Source organism: Triturus cristatus, chromosome 3_2 (genome assembly GCF_964204655.1).
Source record: "Triturus cristatus chromosome 3_2, aTriCri1.1, whole genome shotgun sequence".
Classification (NCBI taxonomy): Eukaryota; Metazoa; Chordata; class Amphibia; order Caudata; family Salamandridae; genus Triturus; species Triturus cristatus.
In genome coordinates this window covers 1,212,227,378-1,212,254,630 of record NC_140584.1, presented here as the reverse complement: position 1 = coordinate 1,212,254,630, position 27,253 = coordinate 1,212,227,378, and the positions used below count along the sequence as shown (strand labels likewise).

General features: G+C 47.2%; 1 protein-coding gene across 1 annotated transcript in view; it reads right to left on the bottom strand.

Moving 5' to 3' along the window:
• Positions 1-5,739: 5,739 nt before the first annotated feature.
• Positions 5,740-27,253, bottom strand: part of LOC146859468 (unconventional myosin-X-like) — an 869,852-nt gene continuing 848,338 nt past the window's right edge. Inside the window, exons 38-41 of the mRNA XM_085650190.1 lie at positions 24,963-25,086; positions 13,047-13,502; positions 12,540-12,731; positions 5,740-8,866 (exon numbers count right to left, since the gene is read on the bottom strand). Of these exons, the coding sequence (XP_085506316.1) occupies positions 8,753-8,866; positions 12,540-12,731; positions 13,047-13,502; positions 24,963-25,086 (886 nt within the window). The 3' untranslated portion in view covers positions 5,740-8,752. The remainder of the gene's footprint in view (positions 8,867-12,539; positions 12,732-13,046; positions 13,503-24,962; positions 25,087-27,253) is intronic.

Genomic DNA, 27,253 nt, shown 5'->3' with positions numbered 1-27,253 from the left:
GGCAGGGCCACTCTTGTGTCAGTACTCGGTTATAGAAGAGATGGTACCACTGTCTAGCCAGGAGGTGTAAAATGTCTGGGTGACCCCGAGGATAATAGCTTTTCCTCCTCCTTTGTGGAGTGGCCGGGGATTAAGATGATCCTTACCCCTGACTTGGGTTGGGCTACACTTCTTCGAACCTAGAAAATAATTTGATAAATGAGGACTAAAAAATAAAAATAAAAATAATAATAATGTGACTCTCACTGCCACCAGTTTTTACCCTTTTTCAAATTACAAGGATTTCAACCAAGGAGTTTTCTCTCTGCACCTCTTGTTTCCCCTTTAATTCCAACTGCTACTGATGGTTTGACGCACTTACAGGATCAAGGACAACTAGTCACTGATAGTCTATACTATTCCAGGGGCAGGATAAGAAATGTGATGAGAATCAGATTGGCTTCTTCCTCTTTGGTTCCTGGTTAACATTCTAACTATATTCTTGCTTTCTTCCGGTTCATAGGGCGCCTGGGGAAATTGCAAGCGTGCCGTTTCGATCCATTTCTCATCACTCTTTGAATTGATCCTGTGGCTTAACTTGTACTTGGAAGATTCATCCTGTTTGTCCTTCACAATGGAAGACTTTATGTCTCTGATCTTTGTCATTGTTTACTTTATGAATTATCTCCTGTTATGGTTCAAGGTGAGCTGAATTTGAGATTTAAAAAACATGTGTTAGTCCAGAGTCTTCAAGATCACCTCTAATTTTTGGTCTATTGGAAATACGATCAGTCTAGATAACACTTGTGGGAAAATGCTTCTGTAGTTCATGCCATCTTGTTGGCTCACTGTTTATTTAAGCTTTTCCTGATAAACCCAGAGCATTTGAAGAAGGGTATACTGTTAAATCCACAGATGGAACTCACTGGAGTGCTGTCTTGGTTTAACAGAGGTGGGCACTTGGCATGCAGGAAGGCTCCCCCATCTGCATTACCCTGGAGCGTGGGCCAGCGTTGGTGTGCTTGTGGCTTGAGTTTCCGCTGGCTGTGGGCTGCTTTGTGCATAGCCCAGGATGTCAGGCTGAGTGTTTAGTGGAAAGAGCAAAGTGGTATGGAGGGTCAGAGATGCCGGATGGAGCAAAGAATTGGTGTTGGGCCCACAATCTCCTTTATTACACTTGATATGCAAGAAGATTGCAATTTTTTCTGTGCAGGTGGATGAGGTTAGAGTTAAATTACCAGTTTTGTTGTGCTAGAGCTTCCGTGTCCAAGATTTTTTTAGACCTTTTTCCTTTGTAGTCATTTCCTTTTCTACTCATAAGTAAGAGAGCTTGGATCACAATGCTTTTGATTCTCCTATTTTTCATTCCATTCATCACCCTCCTTACTTTTTGTCTGTGATTTTTTGGTTACAGTTTTTTTCTTTTTAGATATATATTTTATTTATTGCATTTGTAGAGCACGACTGTCACCATACTGGCATCCTGGCGCTAAGCTTATATATGGGTACTGTACTGGTAAATAGGATGGACATGCATATGAGTGGGATCTGGCTACTTATAAAAAGCCAGGTCTTCAAGGCTTCCCTAAATTGCACCAGTTCGGTTGAGTCCCTCGTAAGGGTGGTAACTCATTCCAATGCTGGGGCGCTTTCACTGTGAAGGACCGACCAACTGGTCTTGACTTCTGAAATTTGTTTATGCAACCAAAATTTGCAGAGCTGGAGCGAAGATATCTCCCAGGAGTATATCCTTTTCAGTCTGCGTTGTAGATGCACCAGGCCTTATCCCTGCAGTACCATGAACACCCTGCACATGGCTTTGAAGATGATCCTCTGCTCCAGAGGTTACCAGTGCAACTCCTTTAGGGCATCGGATGCAGAGGATCTACGGAGTCTGTCCAACGCAGGTTTAGCCACTGCCACTTGTACTCGAGACAAAATCAATCAAATAATTATGTACTTTAATGGATATATATAATGAAAAATGTATATGAATATATTAGGGATTACCAGAGTATGAAAATGCATAATCCTTAAATTGGGTAAATTTAATGGTTGTGAAGATCCTGAATCAAGAATGGCGATAACCATCGCTCAAAGCATGGATGGGGCGGAATGTATTAGACCGTTGTATGCAAAAATATGGAATTTCATATGGTTAATAAAGGGGACATAAAAATAAAGTATAAAGCAAATGGTAAAACAATTTTGAAAAAGATGGTAGGAGCAAAGGGATTGGAGGATCCTCTAGTAGAAACTTTAAGGGAGGTCTTTACAAGTTTGGGAATTAGGCCATATGGCTAATGATAAAGATGGTCTGGGATGGAATAGTGAGTGTCGAAGTGTGGATGGAAGGCATGTTTACCTAAAATATGTTGGAATAGACTGAAATAAAGTGTGTTAATCAGTACGATATCCAATAGAAAGAAGAGAAGAGTATGAGAGATCTAATACTCTGTGTTTATGCTGGAACAGGAGGAAACAAAAACAAGTTGAAAACTTGCAGGTTACACTATCATGATATAGTGTTGGTGAAGGCTAGAATAAAAGACAGTGCTCTATCCAGCAATGAGATTGATGTGGCACAGGAAGGACTTTCTCTCAATCTTTCAGCAGGTGTGTTTGGTGTCGCCTTATCAGATGATGAGATGAAGGAGATGAAGTGTTTGGACTTATGATGAGGTTATTGTGGTACAGGTAGAGACAAATTGCAGCAGATGCGGATAATGGTCGTCCTTATTGCTATGAGTAGGTGACTGATGGGGTTTCTGAGCAGGAGATGGCCGATTCATGATTACCCTATATAACTGTCACCAGAAGTATTCACAGATTTTATACAAGTGTGCCTGAAAGACCGGAGTCCATCAGATTTGCATCTTGGGGTTTATAGGTATGTTCCCATATAAATGTGGGGTTAAAGACAGAAAAAAATAAGATTAAAAAACAGGCCATGACACAGAGTATGTTGCTGGGGCGTCATCAAGCGAGATTAAGAATTGTATGAAGACAAAGCATCATGGCACTGCAAATTGTTGATCATATCATAGCAGAATCTGTGGGAGAATTATATCTGGAAACATTCAGTGAAATTCTTGAGAAACTGAAGGAGTTTCAAAGACAAGCTTGTTTTGTGTAGAGGATTGAGACTGAACTGGAAGAAGCATTGAAATGGTTGAGGCCAGTTGTAATAGCTCATAAAGCAGACAACTTATTGAGAAAGAGTGTGGATTTCAGACCAGCAAATTCAGGGTTCTGGGTAGATAGGTATCCTTTGTCCAATATTGGAGGTAGGGTGATAATCATTAAAATGGTTCATACAAGTTTGTCAGCATATCGGCAAATAAAATTAAAGAGGAATTTAAATACACAATATGGGGGATTTAAGGTGTTCTCATAATACGTGCAGATTGGCAGCAGCTGCATCTGTTATTTCAAAATTGAAGGATAATTTGCTTGGAAATGTTAAAGAGATATCAAGCTTCCAAAATAATATATTAGCATATGCCACGACAAAGAGTGCATGTTGAGCTGCTTCATCATGTCAAAGCCACACAATGAGAAAGATCATTATGTGAAGCAATAAAAATACAAAATCAAAGTGAACACAGTAATGTATTTTGTGCACAAAATTTCAAAGAAAGGAAAGTGACCAAAGGATGAGTTGGTCTTGGCCATAGTAAATGGTCCTGCTCCAAGAAAGAAAGACAATTTGCTATCTTTTTTGGGGATTCATTCAGTATTATGCAAAGTTTGTACCACGTTTCTTAAAAGCCAAGAGTAATTGAGGGTTGGTGCATCGGAGTAGAATGAAGTAAGAGGCATTTATGTCTCAAACGTGAGAGAAGCACGAGTCCTATCTTTTCAACTTTCAATATGAAGCATAAACCAATTCTAATGGTTAACACTAGTGCCTAAGGTTTGGAGGCATATTTTTCTCAGAGATGGAAACGTGAATATATGTCTGGTGCATCACAGGCTGAGTGATGCTGAACAAACCTATTAAGTAGTGGAGCAGGAGGTCTTATTGTTTATTTAGGTCTGAAATTATTTTAGAAAAGTCTGTGGGAATTACAGACAGAGACCAGACCGGACGGAGCTACTTCCAGCACTGGTAAATGAAATAAAGTGCTTCAGAGTAATAAGTAGTTTAAAGTGGAGTCTGTGACTAGGTGGCACAATGTAAGAGCAGATTACTCATCTAGGAAAGTTAATTCACAAATGAATGGCAAGTGGCAGATGGGTTTATGAACAGGAATGAAGCTGGTGGTGTGCAGTTACTGAATAGAAATGGTGTGAGGCAGAAGTGGTCGAAAGAGTGTTGAGTAAAGTGAAGACGTTTATGAGACAGGATTTGCTTATAGACCACACGATGGTAAAAACAAAAAAAAGTTTGTGCGTAAAGAAGGACATGTACATGGATGAAACTGGTGTGTGGAGAAATTATAGATTAGTACCTCAAGTGATTTTGAGAAGGAACTTGGCAAACATGGCTTTTGAGGAGCATGTAGGAAGAGGATTAACAAAAAGATGCCAAAGAGAAGACCTTTGGTGGCCAGAACTGACAAGATGGTGAAAGAGGTGGTGGAGAGGTGGTGGAGAGGTGCATGGCACGCCCTGCGAGTGTCAAGGTCTTGAGGATGGGGAGTGCTGCTCCATCGCCAGTTTGGGTTCCAGAAATGGCACCAGTAACTTTGGAGAGAATGCTTGAATTTCAGAGCCTGTGACCAGTTTTGGATTTGCGGTGGTGATGTTAATTATTTGTCCAAATGGGCTGAAGTAGATCTTTAGTTACTTTAAAATATTTTCTTGAGGGCAGGGCTTCCCTAAATTATTGTCCCAGTACGCTTGCAGGAGATGAAGGGCGTTTTTGAAAAACAAGGAGCGGAGCACTTCATTGTAAAATACACATCCCAAGACTCTCATTGAGGTGGTTCATTGGCTGGTCATGGGTAATATTCAGATGGCTTTGACAGTCATGTGGCAGAGTCAAGGTGTAGACAGGGGTGTACAGAATAACACCCCGCAGTCTTCCGGAAGGTGTGTTGTGTACTTTAAAGACAGGAGGGTCAGTAGTATCGCAGTTATGTCCTGCTTGGATCGGTCACCGCAATGACCAGGCAGAGGTGGATAAAGTACGAGAAGAGAACAGGGAATCAAAAAAGGAGCAAGAAATAATTGTGAGGGAAGGTCAGAAAAGGAGATCTGAAGCTTATGGTAGGAAAGTGTGTTCACATGAGAAGGCCTCTTTTTTTTTTAGAGGGGTGAGTAATGTATCAACTACAACTGTCATCTTAAATATGTACAGCAAACTACAGCTGTAATGTTAAATAGATCACAAACTAGAGGTCTAATCTGAAATGTATACTATATATGCAATCAAATATATCAAACAAAAAACAGTATCTCAAGTGTATCAGAAATTACAGCTGTGATTATACATTCATCACAAGCTAGAACAGTTTTGTCATACAATAGGTTTCCTGTTAGGTTGGCTTATCTGAGTAGGAAGTATTTCTATAGAAAATGAAAAATTAATTATAAGCAACACCCTTTGACCCGGATATTTACAAATGTCTAGACCAGCGACATGATCCGGAAACAGGTTGGAGACTCATTTTCCATGAACAAAGGGAGAGCTCATTGCATCATCAGTGCCTGGACAAACAACCTTTAAATGTAGTCAGATGTTTGAAAAATTCAACCATTACTGAAGAGAACCCTGTAACTAATCATTATTTGTAATAAATACAGAACTCAGACTAAAGACAATAATTTATTAAAGCATCATGTAAAGCCAGTTACAAATTAAAAACAAATGAAATCTGCGATACAAGAGAAATACATTCACCCCTGGGGTGGAGCTGCCCGCAGCAACCCAAGAGCAGGGAACGCATACCTGGAGCGAGGGGGGGATGGATCGCGGGGGGTTTATTCAACAAGGGACCAGTGTATAAGACCAAAGACAGGGAACGAACCCCACCTCACTCCTCTTTCATTTGTGCACCTAACAAACTCCTCCTTCACCTCTCGTCCTTGGTGAAGGAGACAAATAGAAGGCATCATATAAGACTTGGTACTAAGGCGTCTTAAGGCTACCAGAAGCTTGAAAGCTTTGAAAATATACTGACCATAATGTAAGTGAGGTGCCTATGGATGCTGCTAAGATAATGAGGGCGTATACTGTCCTGGCAGTGAAGCAGATGCGCGCTACAGAGGTTCAGGCAGGGTCTGTGGGTTCTAGAACAGGGCATTGTAAAAGCCTTATTGGCTTATAGGGTTTTCCACAACGGTCTGGTAGATGAAGATGAGGCTGATAATCTGCCGAGGGGCTAAACAACTTTTCTTGTAGAGAAAATATTCCACACCCTTTTCTGTTGTAAAGAGAGGAATGTACCTTTGTGGAGGCGAGAGAGCTTCACACATCTTTGCACAGATGGAAGTATCAGTGCCTGGTGAAGCATGGACCGCATACCGCCCTAGCGGGCAGAATGATCCAACCAGCCTCATGGCACTCTGCCCATGCACCTCTGGGAACAGAAAGATGTGCTTGGCAGCGAGGCAGACCTACCAGCTGGGAGGAATGATGTATCCTAGTAGAGTGTTAGCCAAACTCCTCTCTGGCAGTAGACGGATGGAACCTTGCTTGCGGGAAAGCCGGCCACACGCCTCTTTAGTAGATAGAAAGGTGCGAACCACATGCCTCTTTACTAGATAGAAGGGTGCGGACCACACGCCTCTTTACTAGATAGAAGGGCGCGGACCACATGCCTCTTTACTAGATAGAAGGGCGTGGACCACACGCCTCTTTACTAGATAGAAGGGCGCGGACCACACGCCTCTTTACTAGATAGAAGGGCGCGGACCACACACCTCTTTACTAGATAGAAGGGCGCGGACCACACGCCTCTTTACTAGATAGAAGGGCGCGGAACCACACGCCTCTTTACTAGATAGAAGGGCGCGGACCACATGCCTCTTTAGTAGATAGAAGGTTGCGGACCACACACCTCTTTAGTAGATGGAAGGGCGCGGACCACACGCCTCTTTAGTAGATAGAAGGGTGCAGACCACACGCCTCTTTACTAGATAGAAGGGTGCGGACCACACGCCTCTTTAGTAGATAGAAGGGCGCATAACAGCCTGGTGGAAAGTTGACCACACGCCTCTTTAGTAGATAGAAGGGTGTGGACCACATGCCTCACAGGTTGCGTTTCTTCCTGGAGATTTAAGGACTATGTGCAGGACATGAAAGCCTCTCTGCCAAAATGTGTCAATGTCTGTGGGGATATTCATGAGTCTAGCTTTCTGTGGTGTCCAGAGAGCAGCAAATCTCTTTGATGGACATGGGTGTAAAATTCTCTGACAAAGAAGGCGATGGATGGATGTGGTACAGTGAGCACAGCGAAGGCTAAAAGGGGACCCGACAAACCGTCACAGTTCCCAGTAACATCTCCTCCTTCTGAGAAAATCTCACTTCAATGAGTAAACAATAAATAACATGATTATTTTCAACAAAAATGGGTCCATGAAGTTTACCTGCAGTGGCACTACAATAAAATTTCTTTCTCTTGACATTTGGTAAAAAGCCCTGAGATGGTGTATGGAGACTCGCACCTTCTACGAGTTCGTTGGAAGCATGAACATTGCATCAATGTCTAGGGGAATTGCTGATCTGGAGTGAAAGAGTAAAATTGTCTTTGAAGCAGCGAACCTCCTTTGAATTTTCAAGCAATCACCCCTCTCAAGTGTCTGCCACTTGCACATACTGTTGTCTTCTGTGGTTTTCAACCTATCGTTCATGAATTTACCATGCACTCCTTTCTTCAACGGGGCCCTTTAATCCCTCACCAAACACTGTACCAGAGCAGTAAATTCAGCTGTCGTCCCATGAAATGCGCTCAGTGACAAAAACTACAATGTTTAGGTGTAGCACGGTCCAATGTGGGGGTAGGGATCAGAGACTGGGGCAAGTCCATCATCCCATGACATCTATCACCCTTTTGCGTGAACAGTCAGAAGTAGTTTCCTCACTCTATCTCAAAAGCGAGTCAGAAATTTAGAATGTAGTTATTTGTCCACCTTGTCAGAACATCTGTAAGACACTTGTTGAACGTCAGAGTCACCCTGGTCAGGATGACGGCCTCAGTGCTTCTTGAAGACCGATCACGCCACCGGGTGACGGAGATGGCTTCAAGATTGAATCAACTTCTGCTCCAAGCACCAGCAAGGACAGGATATCCGCTGCACCTCTGTGGAGATAGGAGTTCCATGACTCATGCCACGTCAATGTCACATACATGGCCAGTGGGGGCCTTGGCCAAGTGGCAGTCATCATATTTGGACATTGGATGTACCAGTAGTCTATAGTATGTACCTTCAGCAAAGACTGTTGTGACACGAATACCATACATGTACGCATTGAGGACATACGAGGCTGTGCCTCGTCCCTTTCGTACAAACAGATGTGCCAAAAATCCACTGTTGGTAGGGTACCTCCAACCTACAACACCGACGTAACAGCTTCTCTGGGGATGCTCCGCCGGTCATGTCTCACTGTCGTCTGAACCGGTGTGGTATGGATTCATTCAGACATACGCACGTTGAGAGACCAAGGCAACCCAGCGTTGCTCTTTCAAGCAGGTGTGGCAACAGAGCCTTTTGCCATGTCGATGAAATGCAGTTTTTTGTTAATACTTAAACATATTTTTTGTTTGAAAACCTAAATGTCCTATCCCAAATCAATTGTTGGCATCTGATTTATTAAGGCCTCCGATCATCTGATCCACGTTCCTGCCCGGCTGTCGTGGCTGACCGCAGACTTAACACTGCACCGCTTCTTCACGATCATGTTGATATAAGCTCTCATAATCTTTATGATTTCTCCCACCTGAAAAAGAAGAAAATCACAAAGAGTTAGCATCTTTCTTCATTGGAGAACATTATCTTTCTGTCCTGCTTCACTGCAGCATCTCTGAGGGGTTTGCATGCCAAGGTAGCAAGGCTGAGAACATCCCAGCCTCCATAGCGCCGGGGATGAAGGAGCAGAGCAACAACTGTCCTACAGTGACCACTAGGGGACAGCAGGAATTCCAGACTGTATGTGGCACTGCAGCAGCGCCACCTAAAGACAAGAGGGAGTATGGCACATGCAAATCGTTGCAGCAGCGACACCTAGGTGAATGTCAGAGTATGGCAATGGTTTAGGTGCTAAACTGAGAATGCAGATGGCTAACGATTACACTACATAAACAATATGGTATTGACACACACATCAAGTCACATAACCAATAAACAGTACTGTATAAATGACATCACCAGCAGACCACACTAATGGCAGACCGGCAACACAGAGGTCTGTGGTTTCCAGGTGGTCAACTAAAGCCTACACTGACCAAAGACCTAATTGGTGAAAAGTCAATTAGGCTTAAAACAAACTGGTAAAAAAGCTGCCCATGATCTGGGATGGAATCCCGGACCAGGAAGTAAAGTAAACAGGGTAAAAATGCACGAAAGCCTAATTTATAATTAAAATAGAAATTAAAGCTAGTGGAGGAGTTTAGAGAAGTTGCTTCAAAAATAAGAATTATAAGGGTTGATAAAAAATGCAGTTATGGCATGGGAAGTGCAATGAAAGAAGGGAGCTAAGTAACTGAAGGGAAGATAGGGGGCTAAGGGAGCGAAGGAGGTGTAGGGAAGGGATGGATCTAAGAAAGGGAAGGAGCTAAGGGAGTGCAGAGAAGGAAGCGAGCTAAAGAAGTGGGGGAAGTGAGGGAGTTAATGAAATATAGGGAAGGGAGGGAGCTAAGAAACGGAGGGAAATTATATAGGAGAGTGTTGGAAGTGAGGGAGCTAAGAAAGGGAAAGAACTAAGGGGTACAGTACAGAAAGGGAAGGATCTAAGGGGGGACCGTAATAGTATGCTGCACCTACTATACCGCACACATATGTCACTGAACGTGATGGTATGCCGCACATGCTGTACCGCACACATGTCACTGACCGTGATGGTATGCCGCACATGCTGTACCGCACACATATGTCACAGACCGTGATGATATTCCGCACATGCTGTACTGCACCGTATGTCACTGACCGTGATGGTATGCCGCACACGCTGAACCGCACAGACATGTCACTGACCGTGATGGTATGCCGCACATGCTGTACTACACACATGTCACAGACCGTGATGGTATGCCGCACATGCTGTACCACACACATATGTCACAGACCGTGATGGTATGCCGCACATTCTGTACCACACACACGTCACTGAACGTGATAGTATGCCGCACATTCTGTACCGCACACACGTCACTGACCGCGATGGTATGCCGCACATGCTGTACCGCACACATATGTCACTGACCGTGATGGTATACCGCACATGCTGTACCGCACACACGTCACAGACCGTGATGGTATGCCGCACATGCTGTACCGCACACACGTCACTGACCGTGATGGTATGCCGCACATGCTGTACCGCACACATGTCACGGACCGTGATGGTATGCCGCACATGCTGTATTGCAAGCCCATGTCACTGACCGTGACGGTACATTGCACCGGCTGTACAAGGGGTTTCAGAGGTGGTGATGGGACTCTTTATTGTACGTCGGACCTATACAGATGGCGGCAGTCCTGACCTCTTCTAAAATGGAATGTTGAAGCGTAATTTAGACACCAGTCAATGGGTTTGGTTGGCTATTCATCCAACCGAGAGTAGATTTCCTTTTTCCTCACTTTGTGGTGTTACTTGTGTGCGCCTGGGTTCCCTTGGACTATCTTGGACCCTTTAGCCTCCTACAATCAATCGGGTCCCAATTATCATACTATCCTAAAGAGAGCCCCGCATTCCCAACGAGTACGAAACGTTGTCAACATCATAGCACACTAATTGTTGTAAACTAGAAGGAATTGCCATTATATCATGCGTGTGCATTAGATGGTTGTTTAATGTGTTTTCTCTACTCTGGGACACTGAGCTCCCTATTGTATATGTTCTGCTTCTTCATTATATATGTGTGTAATGGCTGATTTTATATATATTTACTTTGCGTAGTGCCATTTTTTAGGGATTGCACATACCATTGAGAAATTACAAAGTCAGAAAACAAATCACAGGGCGATGTGGTTAGTTTCTACTTCGATGTTGCTTTCTTTCTTCTTTATATCGAATGACTCCTCTGAATATAACTAGGTCCACTTACGAAAGTATGTGCTTAATAAACACAGGTGAAGCATTGTTTATACTTCGAACCGCAGGCAACACGCGTCATGCTCTGTCGAGTCACCCCTTATCAATGAAGAGCACGTGAACTATGTTCAGGAAGATCCCTCAAAGTCATAAGTGTTGTGTCTGGAGACAACTACCATGTTTCGTTGGTCATCCTCCACTCATGGTACACAGACCATCTACTCACGCTGGGATCCTGCACGTCTGACCTAGAACACCTCAGAGGAGGGGGACATGGTAAGAAGAGAGAATTTGGGGTGCAGGAAAACATGGAGTTAGTCTTGCACCACTGCAGGAACTTGTGCAAAATAACTTTTTATCACAGGGTAAACAAGCACAAACATAAGTTTTTACAGAGACATTAAACACTATCTGACATCTTTGGAAGATGAAAATGTATTTTTGAGATTTCTGTTTCATGAAAGGATTCTGTAGAAGACTTTCAATATAGTTGATTTATATTCTGAAATCTCTCCTACAACCGCTTTATATCTTAAGATTCTGTTTTAAATGCAGGGCTGGTGCCACATGTTGCCTGAGAACATGTCTCAGGCATATGTAACGCTCCATACAGGCATTGACCTCGTATGGTCTTCGCAACAAAGTCACATTTCAAATCCAAACATAACCCAGCGAATGAAATAAAAGGAAACGTTTCAATTGAGGACAAACGTCATACATCAAGTCCTACATCGACCAAACCTGTGCGAGCTGGAAATAAGTAGGAGCAGAGAAGTGAATACAGAAGTTTTTTGTCTGTAGGATGAACATCATGGCTTTAAACAAAAATGAACAGGCAGCCTCACAGGTGACCGGAAGCGCTCTACAGATCTACTAGTTGATTGATCGAGCCTGCCTTGCATCGATGGGGCTTTTTATGTAGACGACTGTTTGCCAAAGGATACGTCTTTTTCTCCTTCTGAGAGGTGCTGAGAATCTTTAATCAATAAAATTGATAAAAGGCGGCTGATAAAATTCCGCCACCATCTTGAAGCGGTCTCTTCCCCCACACATGAAACCTGCCTAGGGCTGTCTCAGAGTATCTGCCAAATGTATATTCTTATACCATGTCTCTACTCTAGCTCCTATCTTGTGATCATACCACACATCATTGTTTCCTAGTGCAAAGTTAAGGTGTCTTGGACTGAGTATCTCTGCAGCCATCTCAAGAGCATGAGACCGTCCCATGCACAAGGCTGAATGAAACCAACCCCTGTCCTGAGGCCTTTCTAGGGAGTCTTTGTATGAGACTCTTGGGGACATCAACAGAATCTACGCCCATCCAGTGTGCGTACTAAAACCACCATGTCCGGACACGTACCTGGGGAGTCTCAAAGTACATCTCCCTTTCCTCCACCGTGATCTTGAAGGTGTTGGGTTGAGGTGCCCCAAAGAAGACAATGTGCTCATACTGGAAGGTTTCCAATGGCTTTGGGTCTCCTCGTTTGTAGACAGACACGTGTTCTGCACTGACCACCAGCCACAGGTCATTGGGAAATCCACCCTCTTTATACTGAAATACATATGAAAAAAACAGGCATGATGAGAGAAGGATGGTAAGCAGTCCACATCTGCTGGTGGGGCTAGACACAGCTAGACCAGGTCTTATTTACCTGTTGTGTAAGGTGTGAACATTTAGAGAACCAAACACTGTTTTCAGATAGAAGCACGAGTGCTCACAAATGGGGACTAACAATGCAATCTATCCACCAGCCACATACATTCTTGCACATTTTACACCTCATTCACTCAATAACGCCTTTAATAAGAACAGAAATAAGACAGTGGCATAGTTGTACTGATGTCTCCTCATCCACGGAATCCTTACCTCAACATCAAAGAGCGTGGATCCGTACCCCGGCCATTCCTTCACTATGGTCATGTATTTGACCATAGCCTGGTGCTGGGACATGCCTTGGAGCCGCTTCCATTTCTCCACCACGCTGACGCGTGCAGCGGCCAGCTCCTCCTTCACCCACATCTCCAGCATCTGCTCTTCTTCCACCCGCTGCTTCTTCATGGAGCCCGCCTTGAAGCCGCGCTTCAGCGTCCCCTCCAGGAAGCTGGTCCTTCTCCTCTCTAGGGTGTGACCGGAGGACAGTGTGCTGCTGCTCTTGGTGGACTGCAGTATCTTGGCCTTCAGACGTGTTACGGGGTAGACGTTCTCGAGGCTCCAGGAGACCTTGTTGTAGTCGCAGTGCAGGTACTGGAGCCGCAGGGCCGCTAGGTGCTGCAACGTCTCCTCCGGAGCGGGAAAGTGTCCACTGATGAGACTTTCATGGGCCTAAAAGAAGTCAGGAAGGACATTCAGTAACGTACATTGTTCACTAGGAGTCGGAGGACAGATTTAGACTAAACCTTGGCGTAAGCAAGATCTGGGATGATATGTAAAATTATATTCTAAAAACATACTGAATCTAAAATACACTCTCTACTAGTGAAACATGAATGGGCAAGGCTTGGAATAAAAACAGTAAATTGACCTAGTCCTTCAAGCAGTAAGAAGTCGGTTTTAGCAGAATTGAGGAGTTTACATTTTTGTTTTCTTCCGTATTGTTAATATGTGCAGTCTATATTCCTGTGTGTGTATTTTTGTAGCATACATATGTTCGGTCTGTCCTTTCACCTGTCACTGTAATGGCCTGGAACAGCATTGCATTATAAGTTACTGAGCAGCTATTGGCTGGTAGCAGGAGGTGGAAAGTGGGGGATGCCAGCACAAGGGTCGTCTTATGGAATTCCTCTGAGATTTCCACTACCTCCTTTCACAGTTTTGCGAGACATTTCTGCTGGGCATGTAAACGGTCTAAAGATTCAATTGTCCCAGTAAAGCAGGGGTTATTTAATTGTGATATGGGGATAGGTATAGGTGATGTGTTCAGGATTTGCAAGACATTGCTATGACCTTCAAGGAGTGGAATGTTGAGTTTTCTTTGTGGAGGGAAAGGGGTTTTTAGGGAGAGGGTCCATGCTGCGAGACTTGTTAGGGGCATGAGTCTGACTGGAGGATACTGTGACATGAAGAGGAGAGGATTTGTGAACCTTGGGAGCACCTGGGCATAGGTACATCTGTCCAGATCCTGGATGGGTGACCGCAAGGTTGATGGTGGTTGGGGTTCGCAAACCCATAACAGTGGGTTGCTTTAGGGGAAACAGAAGAATACTTCAAAGTGCATAGCGATGCTTTTTCGAAACACACTGCTCCTCGTAGTACAGCCCTAATCCTTGTCCAAGGACCCCAGCTTGATGTTACACTTTTCCACCCAAAACATCTTGAAAGCGGCTCAGTAATATTGTGGTGGGATTTCGAGGTTTCATGGGGCGGCCTGTGGTCTCAGAGAAACAGGATATGTGCCAGCTGGGAGATTCCCTATGGGGCACCCACAGGTAAGGTAGGTCTTACAACTATGCACGACCCTGTGTCAGTGTGAAGTGTCCACCGAAATGGTCAGTGTGTATGCAGCGTGTACCTGCCTCAGTGCGTCGCATGGCCTAGTCAGCAGAGGTGCTTCAGCTGGTTGCGGTCTAGAGGGGGGGGACTGGCGCTGGTTACACCTTCCATCCTTCCGGGTGAACACAGTGGAATGGGAGCTCATGCGGTGTGGATTGTGTGTGTGTGTGAGACTAGTGCTTATGTCTGTGTCTTTTGGTGGGCAGCGCTGTCTTGGGTAGCAGAGCGATGTCTCAGTGTTAGTGTGTCTGAGTCAAAGTGTCACAGTGAATCATCACCAGTGATTTGTCCGCGCCCTCATCCTGGTATGACACTGTCCTATCCCAGCGCTTCATCGCTCTCTATGTCCCAGTATCCTTACTTCACTGTTCCACTGACGAGGTGACCGGTTCCTTGTGGCTTGCGTGCGGCCTCATGCTAGCACGATTCTCTCCACGCTCTACTCATGCTGTCTGTCCTCGTGTTAGTGTGCGCCTCCCCATCCCTGTCCCTGCCCTGGGGCTAGTCTCAGTCTGTGCCTGTCTCAGGGCCAGTGTGCACATGCCTAAACTAACTTTTGAGAATGTGCCAGTGTCAGGACCCATGTTGCTTCAGACTATTTTTGTGAATGTTTACTATGGGAAAATTCCCCCAAAACTCTTATAAATTGCGACGCATTAGGTTTATTGGCAGTTATAAGGGGTTGGCGAGCAGTCTGTACTAAAACTAAAGAACAGCAGTGCTCTTCTGAAATGGATGTATTTCTTCTCTGTGAGGTAAATATTTCTAGTTGCCTCTTTTGTTGTGTGAAGGTAGGTGACAAGGAGATGCCAAAGTCTCTTCTGGCCAGAGTGGAGGCTCCGGGGTATGTGTGGCTCCTGGATACACTGTGGTGGCTGGAGTCGAGGCACTGGAGTATGTGTGGCTCCTGGACGCACTGTGGTGGCTGGAGTGGAGGCTCCGGGGTATTTGTGGCTCCTGGATACACTGTGGTGGCTGGAGTGGAGGCTCTGGGGTATGTGTGGCTCCTGGATACACTGTGGTGGCTGGAGTGGAGGCTCCGGGGTATGTGTGGCTCTGGGATACATTGTGGTGGCTGGAGTGGAGGCACTGGAGTATGTGTGGCTCCTGGATACACTGTGGTGGCTGGAGTGGAGGCACTGGAGTATGTGTGGCTCCTGGATACACTGTGGTGGCTGGAGTGAAGGCACTGGAGTATGTGTGGCTCCCATGTACACTGTGGTGGCTAGAGTGGAGGCTCCGGGGTATGTGTGGCTCCCAGAAACACTGTGGTGGCTGGAGTGCAGGCACTGGGGTATGTGGGGCTCCCGGATACACCGTCATGGCTGGAGGGAGGCCCCATGGTATCTGTGAATCCTGGATACACTGTGGTGGCTAGAGTGGAGGATCTCGTGTATGTATGGCTAACGGATACACTGTGATGGCTGGAGTGGAGGCTCTAGAGTATGTGTAGCTCGTGGATACACCGTGATGGCTGAAGTGGAGGCTCTGAGGTATGTGTGGCTCCCGGATAATCCTTGATGGCTGGTGTGGAGGCTCTGGGGTATTTGTGGCTCCTGTAGACATGGTGGTGGCTAGAGTGGAGGCTCCAGGGTATGTGTGGCTCCTGGATACATTGTGGTGGGTGGAGTGGAGGCTCCGGGGTATGTGTGGCTCCTAGATACACTGTGGTGGCTAGAGTGGAGGTTCCGGTATATGTGTTGCTCCCAGATACACTTTGGCGGCTATAGTGGAGGCTCTGGGTTATGTGTGGCTCCCACATACTCTGTGGTGGCTGGAGCGGTGGTTCTGGGGTATGTGTGGCTTCTGGATACACTGTGGTGGCTAGAGTGGAGGCTCCAGGGTATGTGTTGTTCCCGGATACACCGTGATGGCTGGAGTGTAGGCTCAAGGGTATGTATGGCTCCCAGATACACTGTGGTGGCTAGAGTGGAGGCCCCGGCATATGTGTGGCTCCCAGATACACGGTTATGGCTGGAGTTGAGGCTCCAGGGTGTAAGAAAGTGCCATCTTTCTTGCATGGTATGCCCCCAATTTTTGCTAAACTGCTGAATGTACTTCGATTGAGTGTACCCTGGGTTCCTGTCAATCAGGTGCCCAGGGCCTATGTTCCTTCCTTAAACCACACAAACTCCAAATTGGCAAACCCTAGCCACATGTCAGCCCCTAGTAAATGGTACCCTAAGTACCCAGGGCCTTGTGGCCAGGGAAGGCCTCTAAGGGCTGCAGCACTCATTGTGCCACCCTCAGAGGCCCTGTACCCTTACACACACACTGCCCTTGCAGGCTGAGTGTCTGGGTGCAGGACAAAACAAAGAGTCGACATGGCACACATCACTGTGTACCATGCCCATCACCTACACTGCCAAGGCATTTGTCAGCCACCCCTCTAGCTGGGTGCATTACGCCTATGGTGTGGGCACAGGAGCAGGAGCCCTGTGCCCCTACAGTACCCGGGTCCATTCCTGGGCACTGTAAGTGCAGTGCTGTCATTTAAGAGTGCATGGTGCTGAGAGCTTGTCAAATACGAGCTCCACAGCACCATATTGGCAACACTGAAGCCTGGGAAGTTTGGCATCAAACTTCTCAGCACATTGAACCCACACTGATGCCAGTGTAGGATTTAATGTACTAAGCACCCCAGAGGGCATCTTAGAGATGCCCCCTTACAGCTAACTTACAATCCACGTCTGCTCTGAGGCTGCCCAGGCTGCCACACAGCAGACACGTTGCTGGACCCCTGGGTGGGAGAGCCCCTGCTCTCCCGGGCCTGCAACAATGCACATCCTGGGCGAGGTGAGAAATCTCCTCCCCCAGGATGAGCAAAGGGAAGCTTCAAAGGCAGGCCGCCATTTGGAGTTTCCCCAGGCCACTGCAACCCCCCACTCTGGCGGGAAGCTTGGCCGGAAACCCCATACGAGGACAGGGGATGTGCCAGCCTGCCCACCCCCACCCCTCAGGTGGGGGAGGCGAGGTGAAGCACATCTCCGGACTCTCGCCATCTTGAAGTTGGGAGGCCCTACCCTATCAGGATTAGGCTACTGCCCCCCTCCCACAGGAGAGAGGCAGGATAGGGGGTGTACCCACCCCAGGACAGGGACCCATTGGTCCCTGGCCTTCACCTACCTGTAACGCCCCTAAATCTAGTATTTAGGGGCCCCCTGAACCTTCCTTCCTTAGATTCCAGATAGAAAACTACAAGAAGAGCAAGAAGAACAAGGACCTGCCCTGCAGCTGCTAAAAAGAGAAGAAGACACCAACTGCTTTGGCCCCAGCCCTACCGGCCTGTCGACTCTCGAACCTGCACCAGCGCGGCATCTCTCGTGGCCAGCAACCTCACCAACCCCGGAGGACCTGGCTACCTTTTAGCTCTAAGCCCCTGGGACTCCCACGAGTAGAGGCTCTACTCAAGAAACCTATTTGCTATCCCTGGCACCAGCCCGGGCCCGCGGACCTAACCCACTCTGCACCAGCCAAGCCTGGCCAGTGCCGGAGTGGACAAAGACCCTGAGGACGACCCCACGGCGACTGTGACCCAGAGTCCGGCACCCAAGGACCCCCCTCGACATCCCGGAAGAAGCCTGCAGCCTCAGAACCAAGTGCCACCCCAGCCGCGATCAACCAGAGGGTAAGATTCCCGACGTCAAAAGGCACACCTGCACCCGGCGCCCTGCGACCCCCTGTGCCCAATCCCGGGGTACCCACCTAACCTACAACTACCCAACTTACCTCTCGAAGTGGTGGTGGCACCTGAAACATCCTCGTCCCTGAGCCTGCAGCCTTTTTCCAAACCGGAACATTCCCATTGATTTCCATTGAGCGCCCGAAGGCTCAAAAGCACCCTGCACCCAGCCGCCTGAGTGGCCCTGGCAGTGCCCTCTCTACACTAACCTACTTCCCCACTTGCCCTGTGTAAGTGACCAGGAGCCCAGCTCCCACAGCCGCGTGGCTTGCCAGACAGCAGCCACCAACCAAGGCCCCCCTATCCCTCATAGGATAACATTGGGCCTAACTCTCTCTGCACCCGGCCGTTCTGAAACCGCTGAGGGTGAACCAACTGTACCTACCTGACACTGGGGGACCCCTGAGTCCATGCCCGGAATTTCAACTCTGCCAGTCGAGTACTTACCCTTAAACCGCTAACTTCATTTTCCTCTTAGGGTAACATTGACTGGCTTTTTCTTCAAAAATCTTCTAAGTGTGAACTTTTCAAAACTGCAAAAATTCACCAAAAATCAGCCAAGTGACAAAAACGAATTTACTCACCTGCTCCCAGGTGAGCTCCCAGTGCTGGATCTTGGTGCCCAGCCCTGACCCTGAAAAGTGTTCACAACTATACTTACCTCTAACTCATTTTTCTCCCATAGGAAACCATTGTCTGCTTTTCTGTGAAATTTCTTCTAAGTGTCTATTTTTGCAAATTTGAAATATTCTTTTAAAATCGTACCATTTCTGCAAACGATATTACTTACCTGCTTTTGATAAGGACCCCAGTCCTGGGTCTAGGCACCCAGTCCTGGATTACTAAAGTAACGATAAAGTACTCTACCTGCAATGTGAATTTCTTGCCATAGAGATCCATTGAATGTTTTCTTTGAAATATTTTCTAAGTGCTAACTTTTGAAATAGCTAAATATTATTTAAAAATCATTACAGTTATTAAGTCGAATTTCATCACTTGATTCTGAATACTGACCCAAGGCTGGTTCTAGGAGCCAGACCTGGAATTCCAAAAGTAATCTGAAAAGTAATTTATTACAAATAACCTGAATTTACCATTGAGCTCAATGCATTGTTATGTTTAGGAAATAGGATTGTTTATTGCAACCAACTGTGACTGTTTACACAAATTTATTGCTTAAGACAAAAGTATTTATATTCAACCTCTCATTCTGAGAAAGTATATTTTTACCCCCTTTGTGGTTCTAAAAATAAAACAAGCATATATTTTATATATACAAACCATTGGCCTGGAGTTCAGTTATTGAGTGTGTGAAACCATTTGCTGACTGAGTGTGTACAATAAATGCTTTACACTGTCCTCTGGTACTGCCTTACTGCTCGACCAAGCTACCACTTTTGAGAGTAAGGTCATACCTAACTTTGACCTCTATCAGCCTCCGGGGGACTGTGGACTCTGTACACCCTGTACCTATTAGGGAACAGTATATACAGAGCCACTTTCTCACACAGGGTATGTGTGGCTCCCGGATACACTATGATGGCTAGAGTGGAGGCATTGGAGTATGTGTGGCTCCTGGATACACTGTGGTGGCTGGACTGGAGGCTCCAGGGTATGTGTGGTTCCCGGATACACCATGATGGCTGGAATGGAGGCTCAGGTATGTGTGGTTCCTGGATACACCATGCTGGCTGGAGTGGAGGCTCTAGGGTATCTGTGGTTTCTAGATACACTGTGGTGGTTAGAGTGGAGGCTCTGGGTTATGTGTGGCTCCTGGATACACTGTGATGGCTGGTGTGGAGGCTCTGGGGTAGGTGGGACTCCTGGATACACCGTGGTGGCTGGAGTGGAGGCTCTGGTGTATGTGTGGCTCCCAGATACACTGTGGTAGCTGTAGTGGAGGCACCAGGGTATGTGTGGCTCTCCGATACACTGTGGTGGCTGGAGTGGAGGCTCCGGGGTATGTGTGGCTCCCATATACACTGTGGTGGCTAGAGTGGAGGCTCCGGTGTATGTGTGGCTCCCAGAAACACTGTGGTTGCTGGAGTGTAGGCACTGGGGTATGTGGGGCCCCCCGATACACCGTCATGGCTGGAGGGAGGCTCCAGGGTATCTGTGACTCCTGGATAAACTGTGGTGGCTAGAGTGGAGGATCTCGGGTATGTGTGGCTCCCAGATACACTGTGATGGCTGGAGTGGAGGCTCTAGAGTATGTGTGGCTCATGGATACACCACGATGGCTGAAGTGGAGGCACTGGGGTATGTGGGGCTCCCCGATACACCGTCATGGCTGGAGGGAGGCTCCAGGGTATCTGTGTCTCCTGGATACACTGTGGTGGCTAGAGTGGAGGATCTCGGGTACGTGTGGCTCCCAAATACACTGTGATGGCTAGAGTGGAGGTTCCGGCATACGTGTGACTCCCAGATACACCGTGATGGCTGGAGTGGAGGCGCTGGAGTATGTGTGGCTCCCAGATACACTGTGGTGGTTGGAGTGGAGGCTGTAGGGTATGTGTGGCTGCCAGATGGCTGGAGTGGAGGCTGTAGGGTATGTGTGGCTGCCAGATACCCTACAGCCTCCACTCCAGCCACCACAGAGTATCTGGGAGCCACACATAACTCAGAGCCTCCACTGTAGCCGTCACAGTGTATCTGGGAGCAACACATACACTGTGGTGGCTAGAGTGGAGGTTCCGGTGTATCTGGGAGCCACACATACCCTACAGCCTCCACCCCAGCCACCACAGTGTATGTGTGGCTCCCAGATACACCGGAACCTCCACTCTAGCCACCACAGTGTATGTGTTGCTCCCAGATACACTGTGACGGCTACAGTGGAGGCTCTGGGTTATGTGTGGCTCCCAGATACTCTGTGGTGGCTGGAGTGGAGGCTCTGGGTTATGTGTGGCTCCCAGATACTCTGTGATGGCTGGAGTTGAGGCTCCATGGTATGTGTGGCTCCTGGATACACCGTGATGGCTGAAGTGGTGGCTCTGGGGTATGTGTGGCTCCTGGATACACTGTGGTGGCTGGTGTGGAGGCTCGGGGTATGTGTGGCTCCCGGATACACCGCTGTGGCTAGAGTGGAGGCTTCAGGATATCTGTGGCACCTGGATACACCAAGGTGGCTAGAGTGGAGACTCTAGGGTATTTGTGGCTCCCAGGTACACTGTGGTGGCTGGAGTGGAGGCTATGGTGTATGTGTGGCTCCCGGATACACTGTGATGGCTCAAGTGGAGGCTTCAGGGTATGTGTGGCTCCCGGATACACTGTGGTGGTTGGAGGGAGGCTCCGGTTTATGTGTGGCTCCTGGATACACTGCTGTGGCTGGAGTGGAGGCTCCAGGGTATGTGTGACTCCTGGATACACTGTGGTGGCTGGAGTGGAGGCACTGGAGTATGTGTGACTCCAGGATACACTGTGGTGGATGTAGTGGAGGCACCAGGGTATGTGTGGCTCCCAGATACACCGTGATGGCTGGAGGTGAGGCTCTGGGGTATGTGTGGCTCCCGGATACACTGTAGTGGGGTAAATACACAAATAGTGACTTCATAGATGACGGAGGAGGTGCAGACATGTCTGTTTTGAGTTTGCATTGTGGATGAGAAATAGGGTTGTATTTAAATGGCATGGTCTCTACTACATGCTTTATGTATATTTACTTGGGCACCACGGCTGTGCTTCTAATTTCTGCCATCTGATATTCTGTGTCTGCTTTGATGTGCCCTCCCATCTGCACACTGTAGTACTTGGAGTGGTGTACGTACCACTCTCTTGTGCTATGTTCAGGTTTATTACCTATTGACGTCTGTGAAATGCACCGGCGTCACTGGGGCCCGTCCACGTCACAGAAACTTACAGATACATTAATGTAAAGATTTCTAGGTGTCGTCTTTATTCTGCACTTACCCACAGCACCTAGACACCTGGTCACTGAGTAAAGGGAGGAAGAAGTGCAGGAGTTCAGACTGGGGGAGTGTGGGGGTGGGGGTCTGTCTCACCAGGTAAGAGTGACAAGGATGAGGGGATTATTTAACAGTAATCTTTAAACCTCTGACCCTTCTTTCCTCATTTCATTACTTACTAAAATGACTACAGGAGCCAAAGGCTTCCTGTTCCAATGCGGGGGTGGGGGGCTTTTATTTCTGAATGTAATCCTGGGCACAGTCTGGGAACTTGGATTCGAGGACTAAAGCTCTAGATCTTTCCAACTTTTAACACATTAGAGCCACCCCAACACTTGACTGTAATGCTACTATCTCAAGATCGAATGAATGAATTATAGCAAACCAAGCAAAGGCGCGTCCATGAGTAAAGTTCTAGTTTCACGCAAACTTTTTAAGTCCGTTCAGGGTTCATTCAGCAGCAGACAACAAGGATCCCTGTGGGGTTTAAAACGGGAAACGCTGCTGTTTTAATCACCCCATTAAGTGTTCGTCCTCTTGACGGATTTGTAGCAAACTCAAACTTTAAGAGTAGGCTGAGCATCAGAAGGGCCTGCCAGGGTTCTGCAGATCTGTGGCTCACGCCATCTTTAGTTGAAAAGAAATTATTTTGTGACCTCCCACTTAACTTGGTCTTTCCCTGGTCAGGAAAGCATGAACCCTGAGACCCCTGCACTGCGCTCGCTGTGACGACAGGCGGGCAACTGTAATGCAGATTCATTAAGGGGCACCGACGCTATTAGAGCATGAACATGTTTTCGCGCCCACAAAATGGATGTGCACATAAGACTTAACATGCCAAATGTATGTCGGATCTTATGTCCATCTGTCCAATGCTCAAGTTACAGTCAAATCAAAAATACACCTTTTCAACTGCCATGCAATCTTAGAAACATAACCACTTAATTCCAAAACTTGAACACTTTTAAATGCGAACTTCTCCAAGACTATTGACAGGATTTGTACCAAACCAAGCACAGGCATTTCCTCGAGTGAAGTCCTATTTACAGGCCACGTTTGGAGAAAGTCAGTTCAACCATTGCTTTCTGCACTGAGGAGCAACAAATCTAATCACAGTTCAAATCTGATACTTCCCTTTTGGGACCCCACTCTTTTGTTGGGCCTTTTTAGCAGGTCTGCATGAAACTTGCTATGAGGAACCCACAATGGATGTACTTATTATTTTTGAAAGGTTATATGCCGATTTGTTTAATGGTGCAGAAGTTAAGAAAACAAAAAACTGCTTTTCAAGTGAAGTCCTGATCGAACCATAACTACACATACAGTGTCCCAGACATCCATCTGTCTTAGGAGTTAGTCCCCCATGTCCAAGATGCTTCTGCTACAATAAATAAAGTTGTCTCTCAAGTGCTCTGCTACAAGGTACTCGACTAGAAAGCCTAGGCAAGCCCTACAGAGCAACTCACTTCTCCTCGGAGCAACAACTCCCAGACTGGTTCGTCCCAAAGCTTGGAACAGGATTATGCAATGCACAGCCCCCGCAACCTAGGGCCGGATTATGATCTTGGAAGACAGGGTTACTCCACCACAAACGGGACGGATATCCCGCCTGACAAATTACAATTCCATCATATCCTATGGTACTTGTAGTACGGTGGACGGGCTATCCGTCACGTTTGTGATGTAGTATTCCATCCACCAAGATCATACTCAATCCTTCAGTGTTCCAAGCAGGGTCAGATGAGGAGGGCCTTGGAGTAAAAGTTTTACAACCATGTGGCCAGTCAGGCCAGCAGGTGTGGGTTTTCATGGTGGAGAGGACAGACATTCAGTACGCAGTTCACCAGACGGAGAGGAACGTGTCAAGAGAAGGAGAGTAAGAAGAGCGGTTACATGCAACCACCAAGCCCTAGAAACAGGTGGGATGGGATGACTTGCGGTCAAGCTGTGGGGGCAACACTGAGGTTGTAAGAAAAGTGCCATGAGTCCTGGTTGGGGCCTTGTAGTAGAGATCACAGAACATGCCGTGAAGCTCAGTTGATAAGCTGCAGATCTGAGGTCTGGTGGAAAACTGGGCTGTGAGGTCCGGTTAATGCAATGGAGTCACAAGGTCTGTTAAGACGTGGGTCTGTGAGATTTAGAAGATAAGCAGTGTTTCGGACGGTAATTTGATACCCTGGACCATGAGGTCTGATTAAAAGGAGAGACTGAGTTGAGGTGCTGTGAAGTCTGGTTAATAAGACTGGCTGTAGGGTGCAGCTAATAAGTTGTAATGTGCAGATCACTGGATAAGTTGCCCCTCTAACATTTGATTAGGAAGTTACACTGTGATTCTAGTCAATGCATTGGGCTGTGGGGTGCAGTTAGTAGGAGATGTTATAAAGGGGAGATGGGAAGAGGCTGTGGTTGCACCAAGTTGTGCAGATTTGTTTATGGGTGGAAGCAGAGACCAGAATGTCCTATAAATGTACTCATTCCTTAGTTTACGTAGTTTCACAATGTGACACATAGACAGAGACTATCTTGGAATCCTGGTCACTCTCAATAAAATCATGATTTGTTATTGGAAGTAAGCCCCTTCATGGTCCTGGCACCTTTCACCCCAAGGATCCATTTTTGAAGGGCCCGGTAGCCTTGTCGCTCACATCAAGAACAGCAAGAGCAGACTGACACTACAGAACAAACATCAGCAATGAGCGCACCCACCTGCTCAAACATGAAGGCAAACTCCACCCCTTCCTTCGGAACATTCTCGATGTCCAGGAAGCAATAGAGCTTAAAGTAAAGCTTCCACTGCCCCTCCTCCTCCCCCTCCTCAGTGCCGGCGAACCTGTAGAGCAGGGGAAGAGAATCAGAGTTAGTAAACAATAGGAAGGGTAGAATGATTGTAGACAGCCCCAAAGTCCTAGTAAGCAATGTAAGGGGATGTAGGGGAGGAGATAACAGCCCCACAGTCATAGTAACCAATGTGAGCGGAAGAAGAGGAACGGACCCTAGACCACCACCAGCAACAAATCTCGACGTGGAGCGGATGCTGCCTGCAACAGGGATGTAAGTTCCGGAGTGCCTCGGTGCCACGAGTGATTCCCGGAGCTGGACCCCCTCACATGACAGTTGTATCACAGCACACGGAGGACACAACGTTTTCTGTTTAGGACTGACAAGATTCCATGGCGGTCCCAGAAACAGAGTTTGATGGCAGGAGTGACAAAGGGCCGCCCTCACCCAGGCAGATGCCACTCCTATCCAGAGTCGGCCTTTGCTACGATAGCAGCGTGGGCAGAGAGAAGGTTGGCGCCCTTGCTGATGGTAGTGAATTAAATGTAAATGTAAATGTAAATTGATACTTGTATAGCGCACTACTCACCCGCAAGGGTCTCAAGGCGCTTGTACGAATACCGCTGTGGAACCCATCCTAGCTTTCCCTGTGAGGCGTCCACTCCTGGGCACCCCCAAGGTGGAGGCCAGGCATCCTTAGCGTTGTGGGGGCCGTTGTGGAGATTAAGCAAGCTATTGCCCAGAGTTGCAGAGTGGGACTCCATGATTGGAATGGCACCGAGGCGAGAATTATCAGGTCCGTGGAATTTTTGAGCCCAAGACCCGCCGAGGCGGGGAATTGAACCCTAGTCCCGGGCTAGAACTCTGCATCAGGGTCTGCCGCTCTAATCATTGAGCCACACTTCTCCACATGAAGCAGCAGAGGGCCCTTTTGTGTTCTCTGGTCAGTACCTGGACGAGCAGGGACTGGCCCCTGGACACAAACATCCCCGGACCTCTCCCAGCTGACCTAAATCACCGATAGCTTAGGTGCCTCACGCAGGTGAATGGTTTTGCGGATATGTGTCAGCAGGGGTGAGACGGTGAAGGGAGGGCAAGGAAGGGGGTTAAAGGGGTGTTAAAAACATTGCCCGCGGTATAATAATGGAGGATGAAATCACTTTAAACTGGCAAATCAGACAGACATGAACAGGCAGGGACAAGGCTGGAGCAAGATGAGAAGGGCGCGGCGGGTGGCATAACCTAAATACACACAGTCACCTTGGGCTCAGCTCACCAATGCTAAAGGCTGGCCCTACTCCCATCAGAGCAAGGGCTGCCTACTATGACGAAGCATGCAGTGGCCTCGCCATCGGGGACACCACCTTCCTGCACTCTAAATGAGGTAACCATGCAGTGGAGGGAGGATGGCGTAGAGCTGATTTTTGGTGGTTGTTCTATCCCCGCCATCTCTGAGGCCTAAACTAATCAATGTGTCGAGAAGTTGTGAGGTGGCAAAGGGGATAAAAGGAAGAAAGATGGATCCAACTGTAGTGCAGGGGGAAAGATCAGAGGCGGAGAAAGAGGAGACAGACACACAAGACGGGAAAACAGACACAAACATCTGAGCTCAGCACACTGATGTGTAATCAATTGAAATAGAGTTTAGAGAGGAAATCAAGAAAAAAAAGGAGACACACAAGGTGAGGAGAAAAATTGTTAGGAGAAGACGGGAGAAAAGGACGGCAGGAGAGGTAAGTGGAGGTGGAAAGGAAAATAGGTGAGAAACAGAAGTAGAGAGGATGAGATCGGAGGACAACAGGGACTTGTAGATTAGAGAGAAACCAAAAAGGAAGCAAGACGATAGTCGGAGAAAATAAACTAAAGGCATGTAAAGGTGGCAAAGGTAGAGGTATGAAGAGTCAAGAGGAGATGAGGGGTGTAGAGAAATAATGTGTGGATAAGAGGAGAAGCCGAGGTAAGGAAATGTGAGGTGCAAAGAGATGAAGATCAGAACGCTGAGGAAGAAGGGAATGGAGAGAAGAATGGAGAGGACAGAGAGGAGAAGGGGAAGGTTTCATGAAAAGGAGATGATGTAATGAGGAGAGACCAGGAAAGAATGGGATGGGGAAGTAGAGTGAATGTGAGGAAAGTGGGGGACTAGAGGCAGGAAACAGGAGAGGGGAACAGATATTGGTAGAGGCGGTGAGGAGAGTAGTGAGGGTAGAGAAGCAGTGAGA